The sequence below is a fragment of the Alosa sapidissima genome, chromosome 7 (genome assembly GCF_018492685.1).
Source record: "Alosa sapidissima isolate fAloSap1 chromosome 7, fAloSap1.pri, whole genome shotgun sequence".
In the NCBI taxonomy this organism is placed as follows: domain Eukaryota; kingdom Metazoa; phylum Chordata; class Actinopteri; order Clupeiformes; family Clupeidae; genus Alosa; species Alosa sapidissima.
In genome coordinates, this window is record NC_055963.1 from 31,231,218 (window position 1) to 31,251,335 (window position 20,118).

General features: G+C 41.3%; 1 protein-coding gene and 1 long non-coding RNA gene across 3 annotated transcripts in view; one reads left to right on the forward strand and one right to left on the reverse strand.

Annotated features, from left to right (window-relative positions):
• rnf17 (ring finger protein 17) overlaps nucleotides 1-20,118 on the reverse strand; it is a 42,735-nt gene that overhangs the window by 12,627 nt on the left and 9,990 nt on the right. For both annotated transcript variants that reach the window (XM_042097307.1, XM_042097306.1), the window contains exons 10-23: nucleotides 18,419-18,621; nucleotides 18,108-18,209; nucleotides 14,858-15,019; nucleotides 12,544-12,715; nucleotides 12,252-12,375; nucleotides 11,853-12,043; nucleotides 11,192-11,330; nucleotides 10,813-10,963; nucleotides 9,266-9,381; nucleotides 7,306-7,420; nucleotides 6,913-7,021; nucleotides 5,300-5,524; nucleotides 1,454-1,598; nucleotides 584-696 (exon numbers count right to left, since the gene is read on the reverse strand). In XM_042097307.1, coding sequence (XP_041953241.1) covers nucleotides 584-696; nucleotides 1,454-1,598; nucleotides 5,300-5,524; nucleotides 6,913-7,021; nucleotides 7,306-7,420; nucleotides 9,266-9,381; nucleotides 10,813-10,963; nucleotides 11,192-11,330; nucleotides 11,853-12,043; nucleotides 12,252-12,375; nucleotides 12,544-12,715; nucleotides 14,858-15,019; nucleotides 18,108-18,209; nucleotides 18,419-18,621 — 2,067 coding nt within the window. The remainder of the gene's footprint in view (nucleotides 1-583; nucleotides 697-1,453; nucleotides 1,599-5,299; nucleotides 5,525-6,912; nucleotides 7,022-7,305; nucleotides 7,421-9,265; nucleotides 9,382-10,812; nucleotides 10,964-11,191; nucleotides 11,331-11,852; nucleotides 12,044-12,251; nucleotides 12,376-12,543; nucleotides 12,716-14,857; nucleotides 15,020-18,107; nucleotides 18,210-18,418; nucleotides 18,622-20,118) is intronic.
• Nucleotides 3,838-18,626, forward strand: LOC121713045. Its single transcript, XR_006032730.1, has 3 exons — nucleotides 3,838-3,957; nucleotides 8,892-8,897; nucleotides 18,617-18,626. It is a non-coding gene; the product is annotated as an uncharacterized LOC121713045 (long non-coding RNA).

Genomic DNA, 20,118 nt, shown 5'->3' on the forward strand with positions numbered 1-20,118 from the left:
AATCGTTCAAAGGTCAACGTCAGAGGATGTCTTATTTGTATATTGCTACCAGAGGAGGTGAGAACGAAGAGAGGAGAAAGGGCAAAGGTGCATCCTATGCGGAAGTGATTTCAGTCGAAATTGTGCAGAGATAAATTCCGAAGAGCCATGTCGATTGACAAGGTAATATTACATGATTTGATACAAATAGTTGGCCATTGCACAATTGCCACAAAGATTCTCCATGACATTGGTAAGCAAGTTGCCAGGCTGGTTCTCCGTAGTCGGCTAGGCCACGAGCCACAAGTTCATTTACCATCAAAATGACTTCAAAGCTGTTATATTAAGGTAAAAACTTGCATAAGAAGCCTTTTGGACTCTTGACTGCTTCCCTGCTTGGCCTCTGTGGCAGTGCATGTTGTACCGTAAAGAAGGGTCTGTATGGATCTCAGGTACAGGCTGCCACCAGCCAATTGTGCATTACTGTTGCATCTCGCATCTGCATCTCTTGGTTGTTGATCCGCCACTCTGGAAAATCCCCTACCTATACCACAGGGAATAACACCTTTCCTGCGCATGCCTGAAATTAAAAAGGTGTCCTTACCTTATTCCGCTGAGACAACACTCAATAAGAAAGGAGCCAATCATGTGAGTAGGGAGGGGCCTGAGGTTGTCTACGGGCACGTTGACACAGTTCCCGAAATCACAACGCAAAACCTACACACATAGACAAAGGTCAGAACCAGGGAGTTAGGATTTGGAGGGTTATCTTCATCCAGTTAGCATCCACCATCTTTACAATGGTGTCCCTCAAGTGGTCACTTCCGGTCCCATTACAAACAATCACTGATTAACACAAACACGTTATCTATGTGGATTGGTGGATGAGATGCAACTTCAAGGGTTCCCACTCTCAGTCAAATGTAAAATTCCATGACTTTTCCAAGCCTTTTTTCTAACAAAAATCCTGAATTTCCATGACCATTTGGAAAATGAATAAATGGGCATGCGTTAAAATATTTTCGCAAGTAAATTTTAAACTGTTACAACAAAATTCCCTGATATTCCTTGACTTTGCCCCAAACATTATATAATTCCCTGACTTTTCTGTAAAATTCCATGATATTCCAGAAATTCCATGACCCGTGGGAACCCTGAACTTCCTGCTAGGGGAGGATCAGCGAATTCAGATGTACGACAACTTGTGGCCATTGGTAACTTGGCAACTAATTACTGCCAAACTGGCTCATTTGTAATTGTAGGGGGATGGACGTGAGCACATATTGGGCACCATTTTTAAAGATGAGAATACTTTTGGCTGAAAAAGCTAGCCTAGCATCGGCCACTGAAGCGAAAGGGGCCGGAACTTCCTCCCGCTCTCCTGTTCTATATAATACGTCCACAGTCAGAAAACACAAACACACAAAATTCATCCACCCACCCAGCACTAGAAAGAACACAAGTTTAAGGTCACCTCTAACATATTGCTGTTGATGATGGCAGACACTTCTCCTCTCTCCCAGACGGCGTTGATGAGGGCTCCACAAGCCATCCCCACCTCCCAGTCTATACTCATCTGTGCCGACCTGCCGAACTCTTGCTGGAGCTGGTCCTGCAGCCTAACGAGTGCACAACAGAAATCACACTTGGGCTATACGAGTGCTTTAGCACTGAACCTTTAGGCAGGGATCACATTAGCCAGTGGCAAGCGGCAGGTTTCCTATTGTTCTCTATGGTTCGGCAGCGGAACAGTGGGAACGCTGGCGTAACACTAGCGTTGAACAAGCTGAGCGTTGAACTTGGTTCAACTTTCAAAGCGCAACGCAAGCGTATTCAAATGACAAACCGTTTGTGTTACTTAGGAACAAGATAAAACTTATTATGGTCCGAGTGTTGCGTTATGTTTGCCGCTGCCGCTGGCTAATGTGATCCCCGTCTTACACTGGTATTGACAACGGGTTAGTGCAACATGAGTGTTAAAAGAGCTTTGTTGAACTCTGAGTTGTCTTGAATGCAGCCACACAACATTCTTTCATTGACTTGCACTGTATTTAATACAGCGTGGTACTAGTGTTGTCACGATACCAAAATTATGACTTCGATACGATACCTGCCATAAATATCACAATGCTCGATACTGAAACGATACTACGGCGAAATCCTAAGATATCTGGAAAAGAAAGGACTCATACCTCCTCCAAGTGTATGGAGTCATTAGTGTTGAATTCGGTGCACTTTTGTAGTGTGCAGGTCAATTCTGGGTTCTAAACTTCCTACATAATTATTATTTTTATAGTCAGTAAAATAGTAGGCCTACTTTGTGTGATTATGTCCTTTATTTTTTGTTATAGTTAATTTACATTGTGTTGTGTTTTGCCAATAAAGTAGCTTTAAATAGCCAAACTAGGGTAGATCAAGGTCATTGTTGAAATTACTGCATGCAAATCACTGAATGCTATGCAGAGGGGCCTAATCTTTAGGCCATCTGATGTACAGTATAGGCTTCCCTAGGCCTTCCCGTGTTCATAGGATTTTTTTGACAGTATTTAGACACATATTTCACAAACGGGCCTCTGTGTACCTGATGGCTTGCCTTCACTATTCGCGATGTATCCGAAATAGTTGCAGATTTCACTTCACCTTTTGTTTTATCCACAAGGCCGAGGACGGTCGGCAAAGAACTACTGTATGTTGACGTTGGTGGCGCACTCACTCACTCAGAGCTGCCTGCTTGACACGCCCACTTGCCTAGATGCGTGCAAGGAGCAGTGAGAGCAGCAGTTCACGCAGACACAGAACGTTAATTTGAATAAAGTATCGATTCTAAAAACGTCGGAAATCGTATCGTTTTTTGCGCGAAGGCATCGTGATACCTTTTTAGTATCGATACACCGTGCAACACTATGTGGTACAATGTGGCCATGTGGTACACTCGGCACGTTTCCAAGTAGCCAATAAACGGTTTTGAATCAGTTTATTGGGAATAAACTGAATATGCGTGTGTCTTGTAAACACCTTATTTTGATTGAGATAAACCGAAAAAGGCCATATTTGGTTTACTAATAAACCGTTTGCACACCCTAGCATATGCCTGTTTTAAACGGAATATTGGGTCATGAAAACACCTTAAACACAATGTCCCCAGAACGAAGAATGTTTGCATGCTCAATTCGCACAGAATTAGGATAAAATTAACCTTATGTCTTGCAATCATGCAAAAGTCATGGAGTTCATCGACAGGAGAAAATGTCGTAATAGTGACGTTTTTAAAAAGATTTGTTAAAAACTTAATGAGGCTGGCTATCGATGTATGCCTGAACCAGACTTGTATTATGCAGCCAAAAGAGGGAATTCCACCAGCGGAGATTTACGTCATGACGTTGGGAGCCTATTTGTAGGCTACGTCGCTGACTTATTCTGAATAATGTCGACTGCTATGTAAACAGGAATATGCTTAAAATCTGACATTCTACTTGCTTGTACACAGGTTAAACAGAATATTGACATAAACGGAATTTGGACAATAAACTAATTCAAAACAGTTTATTCCTGGCATGAAAACGTGCTGAATGTGGTAAGAGAACCAGACCATGCATGCTAACTTCAATAGATATCTGCACAACACAGAGAGCTAATGCCATCCTTACACCAGAAGACTGGTGTACACGAGAAGAATGAAAACATTTGGAAAAGATTTTTGAAAGACTACAGTCTCAGACCCTCTCACATCTAAAGACAGTTTTTACGACTAGGTAACGGAAGCCAGCTAGTTTAGCTGTGGGTGTGGAACGTTAAACGGTAAACCTTACTCCCCGATGCCTCAAGAGTGCTGCTGGCATGCAAGCTAGTAGCCTGGGCTTTTAGCTCAACTGTCAGCACGCTCGCCTCCCAATCCGAGGTGCTGCAGTTCGCGAGTTCGAGTCCGGGCGTGTGTAGGGCTGAATTGCGCAGGTTCAACACAACGCAGGTTACATTGGTGTAGGGATGTAACGGTATGACAATTTAACCTCACGGTTATAGTGACCAAAATCATCACGTTTTCAGTATTATCACAGTGTTTTTAAAAGTGTGTTCAATATGTTCAGAAAGCACCGATAGGGCTATACAAGCTGAAATAGTTTCAAAATGTGTCCTGTTCACTTTTTTTTCACCCCATGTTTAATTGGCTATGTGCTTATAGCTTAGCTTACCCTACCATAACTTGGAGTTTGTTATTTCTGTTATTTGGATCCAATGAGTGAGACCAAAGTAAGTGTTCAAAATAAAACTTTAGGCTACGGCGTTCTCCTGATAACGTGAGTGGAATGGATTTAATGTGGACGCGTAAAAAGACGCAGAGTGGCTACATGATACAGTGCACATTTTGCGGTGAACATGTTCCACCTTTTAAAATCTGGTGTAGCCTAATCCGAATCGTAGCTAAAACCATCAATTAGACACCAGAATCAGTAGGGTACCAGTTTTGTTTCATTGTACCAGGCCTACTGTATGTCAAAAGCAGGGTCGGATGAAGCTGGGAAGGATTAAACACACGGTTTCCACACCGCGGTAATAAACCGTGATAATTATGATATTTGAAAAGAAAACGGTAATTGTTATCGTCAACATTTTTATTGCGCTTTACCATTATACCGGTAATCGTTACATCGGTGTCGTGACCCGGATCGGGATTGCGGTTTAGGGGGGTGCTGCAGTTTGCAGGTTCATGTGCAGGGCTGAATCGCAAAGGTTCAACACAACGCAGGTTACATAGAGATCTTGCAGGGTCACGGTTTACAAAACTGCAGCAAGATTACTTTAAATTATTTCCCATCATGCACTAGAAGTCAAACGATACCTTACTCATATCAAAGTCATATTTTCGTGTTTCTGCAACATTGTTTCATGTGTGACCCTAACCGATATAGAGTTGTTCTGTCAAGTGAAATAGCCGACTAATAATTTATAAGAAACAAAATAACAAATAACCATATAGGCTACAGCTGTTGCCTATTTTACCCCTTCCTGTTTGGTGTTAGCGCTTTTAGAGATCATTATTGAGCTCTAAAAGACTTGAGATATTGTCGTAACGCCAAGACTAGAAACCTTACAGGATCGTGCCACGACTCCAGTAAAACTCCCATGATTTCATTCTGATAGCCGCCGACTGTGAAATCGCTTGAAAATTGTATGGTGTAAGGCCGGTATTAAGTGTTTTTGACATTGTCAGTTGTTTTTCACATTGTCTTGTTATTTCTAGGTAATTTGAGGATGTTTTAAACAAAAGGATGAAGGACAAGCTGTTGATGATGTTGGTCTTGTGAAATTTCCACTCACGTACCTCTTCAGCTGCCGGTTGTATTGGGAGAGCTGGACGTAGATGTTGGCAGGTGATGTCACATGAGTGACTTTCACTTCGATATCCTTTTGACTGGCCGGGATAATGATTGAGGGACTCAGCTGAATGCCACCTGCCATCTCCATGGCGCTGGGCTCGGCCTCCACTCTCTCCAGGGGAGGGTCCCACACAGACACCTCCGGGGCAACGGGGCGCGTGTTCTTAGGCCTGCATCAATGCCAATACAGCACTGGGATCAGCGATTCCATTGTATATGTGTGGCACCTATACAACATTTTATTTACCTAGGCAAGTATCTATTTTTGTATTCACTCATTCATTCATTTGTATCTATCTGTCTACATACATGCCTGTGCTCTGGTAATAAGTATGTGCATGCATTTGTGTGACACACAGCTCTAACTTAGATATTTGAATCAGTGATAGAGCCAATTGCCCTTTATGGCAGTGAGGTGTGGGGTCCACTTGCAAATCAAGAATTACATAAACGGGACAAACATCCAATTGAGATTCTGCATTCTTAAAGTCGACCGACACACTACAAACAATGCATGCAGAGCTGAATTAGGCCAATCCACTCTATATAAAAATTAGAAAAAAGAATCATTAAATTCTAAAACACCTAAAACTCAGTGACCAACACTCATTCCAACATAAAGCCTTGCGTGACCAAGAGTTAAAGGAGAAGTTCGGGTGTGAACAAAGTTTTCTGGGCACCGCCATCTTGAAATCTCGAGTGTCACGGGAAGTTGATTGACGAGAAACTACATCTAATACGTGAATACTCAATAGTAATGTTGACAGAAGACGTGCTGTACACGTGAAGGAGTGACCGGTACATGTGCATATAGCCTACGGACTGCAGCTTCAGCTGACATAATGGAGGATAAGACGAAGACAGGATGGTTCAGCTGTAGTTTCGCTCTCTCATCAATCAACTTCCCGTGACACGCAAGATTTCAAAGAAAACTTTGTGAAGGTACTGTCTGTAAAAATCGTCTTGTAAACAATCAAATACAAAAAAAAAAAAATGGCTCCCAAGTAATAAGCGCCTATGCCAGCAGTGCAGAGACAGTGTTGTCGAGACAGAGCTACACTTTCTGACCGGGTGCAAATCATTTCAGTCAGTTTGTGATCTCTACTTTCCAAAACTTGACAAACACCCTGGACAGCAGTCTCATAGCTGCACAATACGTTTTCACCTGCCACCAGCTGAGGGACAGTGAGTGATACACACACACACACACACACACACACACACACACACGTGTGAAAGTGTGCTGAAGAACTCACATACAACCACATCCACATGCAGGTAGTCACCATACTGCTTTCAATGAACTCTCAACAATGCTATTCAATGCACCTATGTAAAACTAAGTACTATTGTTCACAAATCTCAGTGAAGTAGTATATTTATACAAATGTCTATATCAGTTTGAAGTATGTGTATATGTTTGGTCTCTGTAGTTGTTATGTCTTACCTTTAACATGTACCAATTGCTTTGGCAATTGTCATGCCAATAAAGCAACTTTTGAATGTGAATTTGAGTGAGTGAGTGAGTGAGTGAGTGAGTGTGTGTGTAGATGTTCACCTCCTGGCCAATCCTTCAGTAATGAGAATGCCTGCAATGCTGCGAGATTCCCTCTGGTCATCCCCCTCAAACAGACAGACTGGCAGAGGCCCATAGCAGGACATAAACTCTACATTGACAAACACACAGAATGCATTTTAATAAAAGATCAAGTCACATTATCCTTTGGCAAGGCAGGTAGTTATGCTACCCTGGATTTTGGGTGTCAAAACACAAGGTCATAAAACTCCAAAACCACAGAACTTATACATCTAAGGAGCCTGTAACATTCTGTTAGATAAATACGAATTTTGAGTTCAAGCAACATACAACTTAAATCTACTGCTAACCCAGCATTACACAGGGCATGTGTCCATGTCAGCAATTCCTGAGCATCATGAAAAATACACTCACTCTTTGTCAAAACAGTGACCAGTCTCTTTTCAGCCAAGTCTCGGAACCTATTAATACTTGGAGTACGCCAATAATCTCCATCGCACTCCATATCTGCCAGACAACACCATATGGCCTGAGAGAGAGAGAGAGAGAGAAATGACAATATAATTGCAGTGTTTCCTCTATCAGAATCAGGGCAGACTCATAATGTAGTTGCAATTAATTTTTAAATAATCTTGCCGACGTATCCTCCCCTGCTGGCTGACGCTCACATTGCAGTTTAACAATAAGTAGCCTAAAACTAATCAGAGGTTATTATGGCCCATCCAGATTCACTCGTGTGTTGCTAGGTTACGGGGACGCTGGCGAGACACGCCGCTCTGTCTGGCATCATGTTTTTGTTTGTTTTTATGTAATGTTCGCAATTTTATGTAATGTCATGTTCATTTTTTGTATTGATTTGTCTAGTTAAATGTATTCTCTCTTCATTTATGTTAGTTTCGATAGTTATCGTGTTATTCTTAGTCCCTTTTACTGCTTCCAAGTCGGCTGATGTCGTTGACGTTGGTCCATTGGGAGCTTGCTATGGTTAGAATTAGCTTTTGCCCTGGACTGACATCCTTCATCCATCCATCCGTGAGCAGTGCTGCACTTCACTGTCTGGTCGAGGAGATTTATCGGGACAGCTGGACCTGGGCCTACTCTGCGAGGGATCTGCCACGACCGCCAAGCTGCTGCTGACCTGCGAGCTGCCACCTGCCTTGCCTGGAGTCTGGATTGAGCAGACTAGCCTACTGCTAACGCTCGAAACTACCTTTGACGTTGGGGAGCTCTGCAGTCTCTCAGAGCATCAGGCTGTCACTGTCGGAGGTCCACCGAGTTGCTGATCTGCGGGATCGCCCATGACTTCAGACGGTTAGCTTCTATGCTTCCATTGATCTCTAGACTGCAGTCTACAAGTAGGCCTACTAACATCACTTACAGAAGGCCCATGTTAACGTTGGATCCTCCGGGTTGGTCTGAAGACGCAGCTGTGCGCCATGTCATTGCCATTGGACTGAGTTGGACTAACTTAACATGGACTTTTCTTTATTTTAATTTCTTATTTATTTATTTTATTACTTGTTCATTTTTGTTTGTTGTCTGTCTTGTATGTCTACCGTTAGGTGTCTCGGGTACGCTGGCGATACGCCGCTCCATCAGGCATCTTTTAAATTTGTTTGTTTGTCTTGATGTTGCGGGAACGCTGGCGACTAGGCCGCTCCGTCGGGCATCTTTTTTCTTTTTGTTGTGTCTTGTTGGTGGAGCGCTTTGTGTTGCACTCTATGCATGTTAAATGAGCTAGAAAAATAAAATTGACTTGACTTGACTTGACTTGACATATTATATATTGTATTGATGTAGCCTATTTAAAACTTTAACTTTCTTCTCAGTGTTTCGTCTTCATTTAGCGGCTGCTTCAGAATTAGAGGGAGGCGCACAATATTGTCCGGACGCATAGTAGGCCCTCCGCTGGCTGCAGAAAATGGCCTGCTGCCACTGTTAAAACAAATCTAGCGGAAACACTATAATTGGCACATTTCATCATTTCATCAGTCGCCCAGCTACATGTGATATGTTATTCTGGTTTGCACTGTGTTGGCACTACGCATGTCTGTGCTTACAGCTGAGACACATCTCCAGGGATGTTGCTGACCACTTGTGGTTTAGATTCTGTTACCAACGTCACGTTCATTAGAACTTCCATTGTCCGGGTCGTATCAAAACACATTAGCATTTACGCTACAAAAGATATTTGGTCAAATCTCAGACCATCTTGGCAAGTGGTTTGAGTGATAGGATCACAGTGCGTCTTGGTGATTGTTTACCCTTGCATTGAGAACTGACCACTTGTGATCAGATCACCCAAGACAAATATTAAAAAAACAAATGTGAACAGTCTCTTTGTGTTTACAATGCAAGTGACACGATTCCTCACCATGGCCGGCAGGGACAGAAACTCATCTTTGATGACTCTTAGATCGCTCACGGCCACCACCCTTTTGATCCCAACATCCACAAGCTGCACCTCTGCCATTCGCATCCCATGGAAACCTGCAACATCAGCATATGCAAATGAAGATCATCAGGCAGTGTAATAATCATGCAGACATTTCCCCGGTTTTAATCAAAGGGATGCCAATTCAGAATGGCAGCAAAGCATTTCCTCAGCTTCCTCCATTCTTGTCTATTATTGTTGCCAGTCAAAACCATACAATAAATATATCATTTTATAAAATCTATACAACCTTGGAATTATCTTTAGCTGGAGTAGCTTGCTAGGACCAGGCTGCTGGCTACAGAACACAACCGCAGAGTATAAACCAAGCAAAGATCAAGTTTGATGTGAAAGGAACAAGGGGCCATATTCTCCCATTTGCGCACATTTGACGGGCATTCTCCCATCAGCACTTGTCACACCCACATTGCAAGGTGTCTATGAAATGGCAGACACCAATCAAGATGGTGTTCTGTCGAGTTATGCTACTTTGACGAGAAATGCTACCGTAGCGCAAATCAATAGCATTTTTGATGAATTTGGTGCTGTTCTGCAAGCTGAAATGCTTCTTTCTACCAGCCACCACTATCCAATGGTACATGACAACACTACAGAAAATGTATTTCAAAACGGAGAGGTGAAATAAGCAAACCCAAATATGTCCGTTTTTTGTTTTGTCCTTAGCTTAGCGATTTCAATTGAAAAATGTGAAATGTAAAATATTGTGTGTTGAGGTTGCACAAATTTACAGTAAGTGTACTTCTAACAGTGGATTGAGAGTTTTCTTTTCCACTGCTGTTGCAAGGTAGCACAACTTAGCAAGTAGCCCAGTTCGACATAACAGCGGCTTTCTGAAAAAGGTGTGATTCATTCCAGATAAAACCAGACTGAGACATAACCTTGTTAATTTTGCCTGTTATGAAAATGTGGAATATGGACTTTTCATACATTTATACTTCATTACTTTTTATAGTGTAAGCAAGGCGAACTATATAGCGAACAACCTCAAACAAAAAAAATCTAGCTGCTAAACATATTTTTACTATCGACCAACATGGGAAATCTATATTTTTGTGTTACACCTTCAGTATTTTATTGAAATAGTAAGGCATTTCGTTGAATAAACCCATCCAAAAAGCCATAGCAAAATCTGAAGCTAAGTGATCAGAGGGTAATGTATTGATTTCAATTATTACTATTATCCTTCTTACAGTGCACAACTGACTGTTCTATGTGCATGAACTGTTGAGGGACTTTTATTTTTATTATATATATATATATATATATATATATCCGTACACAACAAGCAACAATTCCAGGAACTTATATTTTGAAGCAATCTCTGTGTGGGAAAACTGTAGTTTTAAATTCAGTATTTAATTTATGTGTTATTTTTTAACACTAATTTCACAATTACATGCAATTTAAGACAATGCTGGTGTCTTGAGAAACGATAAAATAATAAAAAGTTAGAATGACACACATACCTGTGATAAGAGCTCTGTGCCACTCATTGTTGTCATGGGGTGCCACACAGGCCTGCTCCAGCATAGGGCAGTGTAGCTGTAGGCCCTCTTTGTGCGCCCCATAAAACGCTTGCAGCTTAGACGCCAGGAGGGGGAACTCCATGTTTTCAGTCTGAAGATATGTACACACAAGAGGGGTCACTTCACCACTTCACTTAAAATTTACCACCATCCTTCTTCCGCCACAATATCAACAATATAAACAATTATATTTCATTAAAGTGCTTTACATTACACACTAATATTTGTTGATATCACTGTGTGTAGCTGTGGTTGTCAAAACAGTTCCATCTTCAAAACCCCCCCCCCGTGACTGAGTGTCAGCGCGCTGGACTCTCACCATTTGGATGAAAAAGTCAGAGGGTGTACTGATGTGAGAAACGATGGCGCAGAACTCCGACTTCGGTTTCGGGAGAACTGGTGGGTAGTACTGAAGAGGCTTACAGCAGGAGGCACCAGCAGTCACAGGAGAATGGAACCTACACATACCAGTCATACACATATTATATAACAGTTTATCCTAACTGTATGCGAGGGCTCGACTGCAGTGTAGCACTGACTGCTCTCTGTCCACACTGAATCTGTCAAACATGCTGTTCTATCGCGTCATTTCTAATTTTTCTTTCAAAATAGCAAAACAATGCAAGTGAAAATAGAAAAGGAGCTTCTGATAAAAGTTCTGCTCAAACGTTGCGTCCAATTAGTACATTTCAATTGAAACAATGTCATCAAACTGATTTTGTTACTGATGTTTGGTCACATTGCTTTCAGTTAGGACATAGTGTTACTTAGACATAAGTGCACCAGAAACGGGAATACAAATGAACAGTTGCCTCATCATATTATACAACTACCCACTTCCATGCAACATAAAATATATGAAAGATACAAAAGTGAAACATTACATCAAACGAGATCAAACAGGAATATGACTATAAACTACAACGCGTTGTCTACACATGATTTTGTCTGGCTTCATGGAGTGAGCCCATTCTATTTACCTGGCATGCTCCAAGAACACCAGGTGATCTCGGAGTGAGATTGGCATGCGGCTATTGATGTGGTCCATTGGGGCTTTCTTCAGGTCTACCAGAAGTGTCCCCTTGTCGTTGCCAAACACCTGCATCCGTACAGCTACCGAGCCAGTCACATTCCTGAACTCCTTACAGGCTTCATTGCTCCAGCCACTCATCTGTCACATACAATACAAAAAGTTTAGTTGACATGGACATTGCACATTAATAAACATGAAACATAAATATCCAAGAATTAGCATTTTATTTTTTATTATTATTTCATTATTCTCTAAGGGCACAAATGTAAATCATCACAGATATCTTATGCCAACATGACCACCATTTTGTTGAATCAGGAACCGTATTCCTCTCCCACACCCATACCTGGACCGGGACGATGCCATTGAGGCCACACCTGATAGCCTGTTGAGGCCACCGGCTTAACTCCACCTGAGCATTTCGGTCGGGTCTCCTCAGGACCTCGTTCAGCCCCACCAGAGCCTCACCACTGACAAAAGAGAGGAACAGGTGACATGGACATTAACTGAAGCTGACAGCCAATAACAAAAATACAAAACTTTAGAAATGCATTCTGACGTTAAAAAGTCATGTTATAATTCCCAAACTGAAACCACACACACACACACACACACACACACACACACACACAACACACCTTGCGATTGTAAGGCCCTTAATAAAGCCGTAATCCAGGAAGAAGACTTTAAGACTGGCGATGTCTGTAGCCAGGCACTGCCGAACAGCCTCCTCGTTCCTCACCTGGAACAGATCAAGCACCTGTGCTCTGCACCACAGGCCTGGCTTCCAGCGGACAAACAGCAGATCACCTACACACACAGCCACATTTACATGCTCAGTTTTTTTCTCAGTCAGATTGAAATTACTCCAATTGAAGATGTCGGCTCGGCCAGTGTTATTCCAATCAAAGTGTTTATATGAGCATTTTTATTTAGATTGAGGTATGAATAAATGTGCCCATGTAAACCCACCGAATGTCACATTGACTTGCCCGCAAACTCAACAAGCAGAAATATCATCATGGAAATCCCAGAATCTACATTATGTATACTGTATGTGTAGAGATAGGAGAAATGGGTGGTGAAGTGGAATAGTCCAATTTTACAGAGCCTCAATCTTTTTTGAAAGTGTTGGGTTAAATTTATGAGCGGATCCAAGAAAGCAAGACTATCCTGTAGCTAGTTATCAATAAGGTCAGTAGCAAATCTCTTAGTTAACAGTAATAGTTAGATTACCAGATACCTCAAAATGTCATTACATAAGAATGTACAGGGATCTTAATGTGGCATTAAGCTGCGCTGCGGTCATAATTAAAAGGAAAAATAACAACAAGAACTGTACAGAACCGAAACCGTGACCCTAAAACCGTGATACGAACTGAACTGTGGTGCAGTTTTTGTGAACCATGCCACTAGCTAGCTGAGTGGAATGCGTTTCAATCGGCATATCATGTAAATCATGCTTCATGTAAAAGAATTATTGAAGATTTCAAGGCTCACCAGTTCCATTACACAAAGGCAAAGACAACTCTTTTATTGTTATTAAAATTTTTGTCCATTTTCCAAATCACAGTGAGTGCAGCCCATGTCAATGTGCCCTGGCTCTCAGTTTATAACTGGTCAGTAGTGAGAACCGGATAACTCTCCAATTTCCTTTAACCTCGTATTTGTTGCCTTCATGATTTCCTTTTATAAGTTTCTTATATTAAAAAGGAGATCAATTATCAACAATTGACAAGCCAACTGGAACTTGCCACTCTCTTTCTCCCTCTCTTTGCTTGCTCAGACACGTTGCCAATTAAATGGATTAGCATAACGTTCAAGTTGGATCTTAATGGAGAGGACCCGAAAAGGATCACCTTAAAGGAGAATTCTGGTGTGATATTGACCTAAAGTGTGTTGAAACATGACACCGAGTGTGAACGTATGTCTCATAGCCCATCTCTGGCTTGTCCCCTGCACTCCAAAATCTGGCGCTAGTTAGCCGATGCTACCAACAGCATTTTCAATGGTGGTGCTTCGGCATCGGGCTAGCCATGCAAATAAATCACTGTTTTACACCATTTACGAGGCTCAATGTATCTCCACACTTCATTGGTAGACTTGGAGAGCCCTGACATTTAAAACGAGACATTGAGAACTTTGAAAAAGCACAGGTAGTTTACTTACAATACGATTTATACAGACAGTATCTTCACGAAGTTTAGCGTTTGCAGCCATCTTGAATTTAGTCACGATAAGTCGAGCGACGAGTAAGAATGAACAGGTATGATAAGGGATCAGATTCCAAAAATAATTCTGTGGAAATTCATGGATTCCAGTTGCTGCTACTGGAAGAAACTGGAATCCATGCATGTCCACTGAATTATTTTTGGGCCCTCGGAAGTCTATCATGTTTCAACACACTTTAGGTCAATATCACACCGGAATTCTCCTTTAATGCAACATGCTGTTGGTGCATTTTGACTTTGTAAACGTTCTCTAACAAGAGTAAAAAGCAGTTTGCAGTAAAGCTACTATTTATTGGCTAAATGCTGGTCGCCCCTCGGTCCCTTGCTGCCCTATGCACAGTGTAGGATGCCTGGGGTGGCAGTTCCTCCCCATCTTCAGCTAACTCCATAGACCGTAAAATAAACTCTTAGGCTTGCGGCTTCAGGATTTGCGGCTTCTATTACATGACATCAGCCTCCCACAAAGGAAGTAGGCAAGGTAAACAAAATGCATTAATTGCATTAATATTTTGTAACGCGTTATGCATTTCAAAATGAATCCTGGAGATTAACGCGTTAATTTTGACAGCCTTTTTGACAGCCAACTTATTCTAAAGTATTTGTAAACTTGTAGATGAACATGTTAAAGACGATACATGCAACTTATAGTTACAACTTATTCTAAAGCACTTGAAGACCTGTAGATGATTCAGTTACAACCGATACATGCCCACAAACTCACCTTTTTTGACCACATTACTTGAACTGAACATACACTTGCTCCCCATGCAGAATGTATTGATCTTCCTGCTTAGATGAGTTCCAGCCCTCTGCTCTGACACATAGCGCACGTAGAAATGGGCTGGGTTGACCACATGAGTCACGACTACCCAGAGTAGGCACACTACAAACACAAGTGTAAAAGATAGATATAAATACCATTATCCAGAAAAAAGCATGTTTATGTTACATGTAGCAGTCTATTATGATAAACTCATCCAAGACAAACTTTAAAGTGCCCATATTATGACTATTTTTCAACAAGTTAAAATAGGTCTATGAGTTCCAGAAAACAGAAAAATTGTATGCTAGAACCTACCTCTATAACCCTCTGTTTCAGTCCCTTTAAGAGTGTGCCGTTTCTGCTGCTCATTACATATTTATGAGCTGCTGCTCATTTACCCACACCCTACTCACTCACCAGTCTGTTTCAAAAAGGAGCAACTAGACTTTTTGACGTTCGTTATAGCATCAAGGTTCCCACTCCAAGTCAAATGTAAAATTCCATGACTTTCCCCTGACAAAAAACTAAATTTCCATGACCTATTATATGAATGATGCAATATACGTCCAAACATTTCAGAGCAGCTGCGTAGCGTTCAAGAATGTTTTACTTTTTTTGGGCAGGAGAAGAATAAATGGACATTAAATTAACAAAGTTGGGCTAACCACAACTCTTTAAGCAAGCAGTAAAGCTAATAAGCTATACACCAATTCTGCATGGACATATATTTGTATTAATGTATTTTGGCAAGTACATTTTAAACTGCTACAACAAAATTCCCTGATATTCCATGACATTGACCCAAAAATGATAAAAAAATTCCCTGATATTACAGAAATTCCATAACCCGTGGGAACCCAGTCACATAATTTGGGACTTGTCTATTATCGAACATTGTAGTCTGTTTGGCTAAGAGCCTGCCTAGCTATAACGTCAGATTTACTACCAAATTGTGAGAAATTTTAATTGGGGGCCAAGTAGCGAAGCTGCGAAGGGCTGGGACAACGCGTCGACGTAATCGATGACGTCGACGCATAAAATACGCCGACGCAAAATATGAACGTCGATTCGTCAAGCATAACGTGTGCTGCTAAATATTTTTAATTTTACACCTTCAGTGTGCTCCATACGTTGACTAATCTGTGGCTGGGCACCACAAAATCAAAACCGGCCACCACACATTGATAGAACACATTGTTCTATGTTGTAGGCCTACCATTTTAAAGATAAGATAAATTAATTTCATTGAGCTGCACCCGCTCGCTCCGCCCGCTCTCTCTCGTAACGAGCCCGCTGCTCCTCCTCTGCATGTGCATTTAACAAAATATTCACGATTGTTGAAGGATTGTTGTTGCCACATAGAAGCACTGCATAGAACAGTGTGCTAAATTGCTATTAAATCCGCTTAGCATCGTGACCATGCTGCGCAAATTTGTTAAAAACTGCTGCATTAAATGTTAACTCTAAACTCTGCTAAGGTCTTATCACAAAATAGTACATTGAGGAGACTAAACTAAGTTAAGTTACAGTATGCAATCAAGCAGTATCTCAAAGCTAACGTTAGAATACTGTTTGGGTGGCAAGTTTAGCATGCTTACTTGCAGCTGCTTGTATTTGTTACTCATGCAGGGCTCATTTTATTGATTCTGAATGCAAAATCCCGATGTAAATGGAAAAGTGTTTTCCAAGACTCAAAAGTGCTTGTCCAAAGGAGAAGTACGAACCGTTATTTGAACTGACTACGTTATGAATTGTATCCACACATCAGCAGCCTTTTAACTGTGTTAATAATTGCAAGGATTCCCACACGAACGTCTTAAAATGACAGGCACTCAATTAATTGACATACACTACTGAACTTTATTGAATGCTACCTCTGACTAAGAATGCATTACTTTGCACTTGTATAGATGTAGTCTTTTATTTTGGAATCTTAAGAGCAATAAACATATATTGCAATGTTAAAAAATGCATGTTTTTTTCATTCAGATATGTAAATAAACATGTATAAGTTGCTATTAGTGAATTAATAGGGAGATAATCGATAATCGAATCGAAATCGAATCGGACTGAAAAAATAATCGCTAGATTAATCGTTTAAAAAAATAATCGTTTATCCCAGCCCTACACACATTGTGTTTCTATGTTTTCTTACTATTATTATTACGCTTCCGTCATTGAAGTCAATGGCAGCCCATAGATCCGTCTGGTGAAAAGTTGTGAAATTTGGCACACTGATTGGGGACAGTCTCATGATTAATTTCACCAAGTTTCATACCGGCACCTTGAGCGCTCTAGCGCCACCAATAGGCCAAACTTTTGACCCGTTGACCCGAAAATGAGGTATTGTTAGAATCCTTGGACCAAGCCGAGTTCAACGCACCCTATGACGTCAATTTCCACCATGATGGATTTTCCGCCATTTGGGATTTCATCAAAAACACTAAAAAGTTTTCACAGGTCACAAAGTTTGTCAGATTTTCACGAAACTTGGTGCAGATGATCGTCAGACCAAGCCTCAAAAAAGTTATCCCTTTTTGTCTTCAAATCTAAAACCGTTCGCCTGTAACAGCCAATTAAAATGGTCGGCAAAGTCGCCAAACACGAAGTGAAGTGATCTCAGCAAGGTTTTCTCGTATCAAGACTAAACTTACCACATGTGCTCAGGACCCAATAAGGAGGAGGCTCAAGAAATTTGGTACATTTTGACCACTGTGTGGCGCTATAATCACAGGAAGTGGGGTCATATCTCAGCAATGCTTTCACATATAGAAACCAAACTTGGTATATGGACTTGGGATCCTATCCTGAGGACACACAATATATTTGGTGACCTTCGTCCACTAGGGTGGCGTTAGAGATACAGGAAATTAGCTCATATCTCAGCAACGCCTTTACGTATCGAAACCAAACTTGGTATATGGACTCAGGACCCGATCCTGAGGACACACAATACATTTGGTGTACTTTAACCACTAGGGGCGCCATATCAAAAACATGTAATAACCCATAATGTAGGGCTATATAATTTAAGGAAAGTCTACAGGTAGCAATTCTTATAGGAAGGACAAAAGTCCATAGTCCAAGCTAGAACATTTCCCCAATCTTATATTTCTATTTTTGTCTCTGTTCTGCATTCAGAAAAAAAAAACTGTAAACATGATGGCATGATGTACGGCCTTAATATGCTATATATTTGTGTGGACACCTTTCTCCTCCCGGGCTGGTGGCATAGGATTCTGGGTCCCTTTGGGCTTCCTCTGACCCTCCTGTTGCTTTGGCTCTGCCATTTGGATTGGCGATGCAGAAACTGTGGCAACCACCATGCAGACACAGACAGACACAGACACACACAAATAGTCTACAAATCACTGCTCATAAAACACCTTCTCTTATATCCTTACAAAAGCCAGTGTCCTTGGAGCAACTCAGGGTTAAGTGCCTTGCTCAATGTTAGCAGGAATCGAACCTACAACCTTACAAGCCACTACGCTACCACCCCACCTTTCGTGTCCATACCTCCTGGGCTGTCCTCAAAGATCTCCTCGATGATGACATTGGGGCTGGAGTTGGACTGAGCATTTTGAATCCCCTGGTACTCCTGCTGCCAGTCCGCAGCGGAGGGCGGTGAGGGGGTCTTTGGGCGGGAGAGGCTGCCACGAGATTCTACAGAGCTTCTCGATGATCTCTTGAACCTTGGAGTCATATGCTCCGTAGATACACTGGACAAGCGACACACACACACACACACACACACACATAGACAGACAGACAGACAGAGAGAGAACTGTACATTTATTCAGAAGCACTACAGAAGCAAGTAGTATTTCCCCTACATTGACTTATTTGTGGTGGCCCACCACAATATCAACATTGACCACCACACAATGATTTTTTTATGTTGTACTATTTATTATATATTTATTATTATTTAAATTATATTTAAAATTAAATGAAATCCTTTCATTGTATAGCTATGTGCACCTTAGCGCAGTCTCTCCTTGTCTCTCTGTCTCTCAACGAACCTGCATGCATGTTTAAAGAAACCTACCACCACTGTTGATTTACGGTGTGTGCCCTTAATTTTCTGGTTGCGCCCCTAAAATGTTCAGTTGGAGGCCACTGTGCTCCTAGTTAGTCTGGAGCTTTGTATATGGGCGTATGACAATCAGTTGGCCAAATCAAATCAGCGGGCTATATACAGTGATCGCCAGATGAGCAATGGTGCCTATTTATTCACGTGACCTGAGCGTGCTTTGGTTGATTTTATGTACAGCCAAAAGCTTTTCACAAGAGAAGCTAGATGTTTAGATGTCGCTATCTTTAAGATATTGACTTTAAAAAAATTAACAGAAAACGGTGATTAAGGCATTTGTCGAGAAGAAAGATTTCTTGGCTGTCCTAAAGGATTCATGGTAGGCTATTTTGTTGATCTGATTGGTTAGGTCTATCCAATTGTGTGCAGAGGTGTCAGTTGAAACATGCCCCATAATCACGTCCCAATGCAACAGTTCACCCATATTCTGAATAGAATTAAGTTCTGGCTACGTCAGGCTAGCATGGAGGAGGCTAACAAAATGTTTGTTGAATGGCAGCGTCCTAATCCTATGCATGAATAAAACTGTATTAAGAATTTCTGGCCTAAATTAATTTATTTTTACATTGACATAGTGTTCTACAGAATAATTTGACAGCTCAAGTATACTGTTAATAAACTGAGTGCTGTGTTAAGCAATAATAAAGTAGATAAATATCTGGTGAAGCACAGGTACTACGAAATTCCTTAATTCGCTTAATGCACGACAGGCTCTCAGTGTGCTGGTTTGTTTCCGATGGAGACAGGTGAGTTTGCACCTGCTGGTATTGTTAATGTAATTAGTGTCTACATGGAACGGAATGGTTGTTGCACCTAGTGAATCCGCACACTATGATATAGAAGGATTTATGCGTGTGCTAAAATTGTTATTATTGGGCAAACAAGGTATTCACTGTCAATGTCAGATTGAACAGGTAAGGAGCAGAATATAACAGAAGATGCCATTACAATACAGCTAACGCTCCACCGGAAACACATGAGTGCACTGAGAGCCTTTTGTGCATTGAGCAAATTAAGCCTCTGTTCAGTTTACAGTATGTGTAGCAGAATCGGAACCTTAATTCATTTCATTAGTTACACCTGGGCCTGCCATATACATCACAATGGCTGCTGTGAAAAAGGT